This window comes from Propithecus coquereli, unplaced genomic scaffold (assembly GCF_000956105.1).
Source record: "Propithecus coquereli isolate 6110/MARCELLA unplaced genomic scaffold, Pcoq_1.0 Scaffold10, whole genome shotgun sequence".
NCBI classification, from domain to species: Eukaryota; Metazoa; Chordata; class Mammalia; order Primates; family Indriidae; genus Propithecus; species Propithecus coquereli.
Window position 1 is genome coordinate 12,630,870 of NW_012133858.1, and position 3,408 is coordinate 12,634,277.

Sequence of the window (3,408 nt, forward strand, 5' to 3'; positions counted from 1 at the left end):
TTGAGGTTGCTGTGAGCTAGGCTGAGGCCACGGCACTCTAGCCAGGGCAACAGAGTGAGACTCTGTCTCGAAAAAAAAAAAGTCTACATCTCTTTTAATGCTATTCATATTGTGAAACTTGTACACAACTGCCTAACTTTTATCTAATTATTATTAGATGCAAAATAAACCTGTAAAATGCTACTAAAATAAAAGACAAAATGGCTACACTGCATATACATACATATTTTATTTATTCAGCTTATAAATTGCATTACAATGTTTGTGTGTGAATCATCTCTTTTGTCTCTTAACAATCAATTACTTTTTGAGAGATTTCCTAAGCCCAATACTGGCAGTGACGTCAGAATTCAATTCTCATTCAATGAGAATGCTATTCTGAGTGAGGGAGAGTAAACCAAGAACAAGGATGACTTGACCAATTCCTATGAATGCATATAACCTCCTCTGATGCTGACTGATTTTTAAGGGTTGCCCTACATCTCTCCTTTTATTCCATCGATTTGATTTTTCACTTTTCTCTCCTTTGCATGTCAGATTCATTTTTGTTGTGAGCAGTATCATGGCAGCACTCAAAACCAGAAATACTTTCCAGTGAGTTGGGCTGCACTGAGGTTGGCACCGGTTGCTCAAATGTAAGAGCAAATGCAAAGATGAGAGGTAAGTCAGGGAAGTGCAATATCACCAAAGGGAAAAGGAGAGACTTGTTGAACATGAAGACAACACTTCGATTCTCTAACACTCAATTGACACAACTGTAAAATTAGAACATTTGACTTACCCTTCGGCCTCTAACATTGTTTTGATCTTATGACTACAATATACGTTTTTAGAATTAGAGTATGAAGTTAACTTAGAGATCATTTGAGATCCATGGACCCCAAAGTTGTCTATAAATCACCTGAGTTGGATGAAAATCTTTGTGCATTTATTTCTGTAGAGTGGCTCTTTACAAATTTCTGCCAAATACAAAAAAATTTTTCAGGAATCGCCCCTAATCTTTCAATGATTGGGAAATTAAGGCCCACATAAGGAAAAGGACTCCTCCAATTCATGTGTTCAGTAACAGCAATTGGAAACCTCATACTCTGAACCATAGGCTCAGATAAATTATTCTTTATTAGACCTCAGATGGCATCTAGCCTTTCAACTAATAAAGTCTGTCAGTGATATTCAGACTCTTCAACATCAATTCAACATGGTTTACTACCCTGGTATAAGTCTTCTGGCAGATTTTGGATGTTAACGAACCCCTGTTATTACTAACTCACGTTATTTTCTCTCAGCACAGGTCATTCACTGGAATTTAGAATAACAATATTCTGAAATAGTTCCTATAGATGGTAGATAACTGATTATGCTTCCATTAGTAACAGTTCTTCCATACTTTCCCTTTACCCAGATCTCTGCCCGCCTATTTATTTCACAACCAACAAAACCAAAAATCTACAGTGAAGGTGAAATTTGAGTGATCTTGTTATTTTGGGCTCAGCATCAGAGAGATCCTCTACAGCGTGAAAGCTGGTACTTAACGTAATTTCTGGGAAAATGTAGCATATTAAATGTTTTTCGCTGTCCTTCCTGTCACCCCCTAAGCTCTCTCGTGGATCAGATCCAGTCACAAATTCTCCCTTCTGATTTTTAAGTATCTAACAGTTTTGAATTGTCAATCTTAATTATCTTGCTTTAGAAGTACTAACCAGGAAGGAGAAATAAGGGGAAGGAGATTAGGGAAGAAACTTATATTTTATTTTTAAAGAAAGCATTGCTGGGAGGTTAAAATTAATACTGTATTCCTTTCAAATACAGTAATCCTCACTGAGAGAGAAAAAAATACATTAGTAGGTAACACACACTCTCCCCAAGATAAAAGTTTCAAAAATCACAATATTAATGACAGTGTCTCAACAGTTTATTTTGAAGGACAGGGAACAGTATGCCTGGGTCTCTCAGCCCAGACGGTGATTTCCACACACTGTCCTTGCTGAGTTCAATAAATCTGACACTCGTCCTGCTGAGCTGATGTAATCCACTTCTCACCTCTCTTCAATTTGTCTGAATTCCTTTGATCACAATATACAGCTTGATGCTTTTATTCTTAACTAAAAAAAAAAAAAAAAAAAAAAAAAATTTGGATGCTGCCTTTGGCTTTCTTCCAAAAAGCCAACAAGATGACATATTTGAATGCAACAGCCAAACTTTCTACAGCTTAACAATTTTAACTACATTCTGATATTTATTTTTATATATTTTGAAGTTCTTAATAGCATTCTACTTTTAAAAAAAGCACTGTTCTTCCTCCTGCAATCAAACTGTCTGCCTTTTACTATGCTGGAAGTTGTTCTTCATCCTTTTATAAAGTAAGGACATCCAAAGCCAAGAAAGCCAGGGTAGCATTTTGGTCACACCATGTTGATGCCTGAGATGGATTATCCCGGCATATGACTTTAGAAGACCCAGATACCGCAGGTAAAGTCTTGGGAAAAAACGTCTCCTACAACTATTCTGTTTAGGCCACAAGTTTTCTCTTAACTTTGTCCTTAAATCTTTTAGAAAGATATAAGACCCTGACATTCTGTAAGTTTCTCAGCTCCTGTTATTGGGAGAAAGATGTCTTCATAAATCTGTCCCAGAAAAACATGAAAATTTAAACTGTTGGAACTAAAAATTGTATGATGTAAGTGTAGGAATACCTGTGTGACCAGGTGATTCCTTGCATGACCTTAGGTAAATTTCTTCACTTTTCTTGTTCAAATCCATTTTTCTTTTACTTATAGAATGAATGGGAATTATACTTATCTTTTCTGCTCATGCATGGACTAGACTAATGGGATAACGTGAGAGAAACAGCTTTGTGGATTGCTGCATGCTACAGTCCTGGAAGTGATTACCAAAAGAGAGTGCGAAGGAGACAGCAGTAAGAATAAGCACAACCTAAATGGTCTCCAACAGAGGTGCTAAAAATGTGACTACAGTAATTGCACAGGCTTAAGCTGAGTGTAATGCATATGATTATTGGCTTTAAAATGAAACAGTTCTGGGCCTTTTCTTTTTCTTTTTCTTTTTTTTTTTTTTTAAGCCAGAGTCTTGTTCTGTCGTCCTGGCTAGAGTACAGTGGCATCATCATATATCATAGTTCACTGCAACCTCAAACCCCTGGGCTCAAGTGATCCTCCTGCCCCAGCCTCCCGAGTAGCTGGGACAACAGATGCATGCCACTGAGCCCAGCTAATTTTTTTCTATATTTAGTAGAGACAGGATCTTGCTCTTGCTCAGGCTGGTCTCAAACTCCAAGCGATCCTCCTGCCTTGGCCTCCCAGAGTGCTAGGATTACAGGCGTGAGCCATGGCACCCGGACCTGGGCCTTTTCATGATTGATGTGTCTGTGTCATGGTGAACACATCTAAT

At 37.7% G+C, this 3,408-nt stretch overlaps 1 protein-coding gene across 1 annotated transcript in view; it reads left to right on the plus strand.

The window, feature by feature from the left end:
* The first annotated feature begins 2,441 nt into the window (after positions 1–2,441).
* Positions 2,442–3,408, plus strand: part of LOC105806674 (heat shock protein HSP 90-alpha A2-like) — a 1,695-nt gene continuing 728 nt past the window's right edge. Inside the window, 1 exon segment of the mRNA XM_012639886.1 lies at positions 2,442–2,469. Coding sequence (XP_012495340.1) covers positions 2,442–2,469 — 28 coding nt within the window.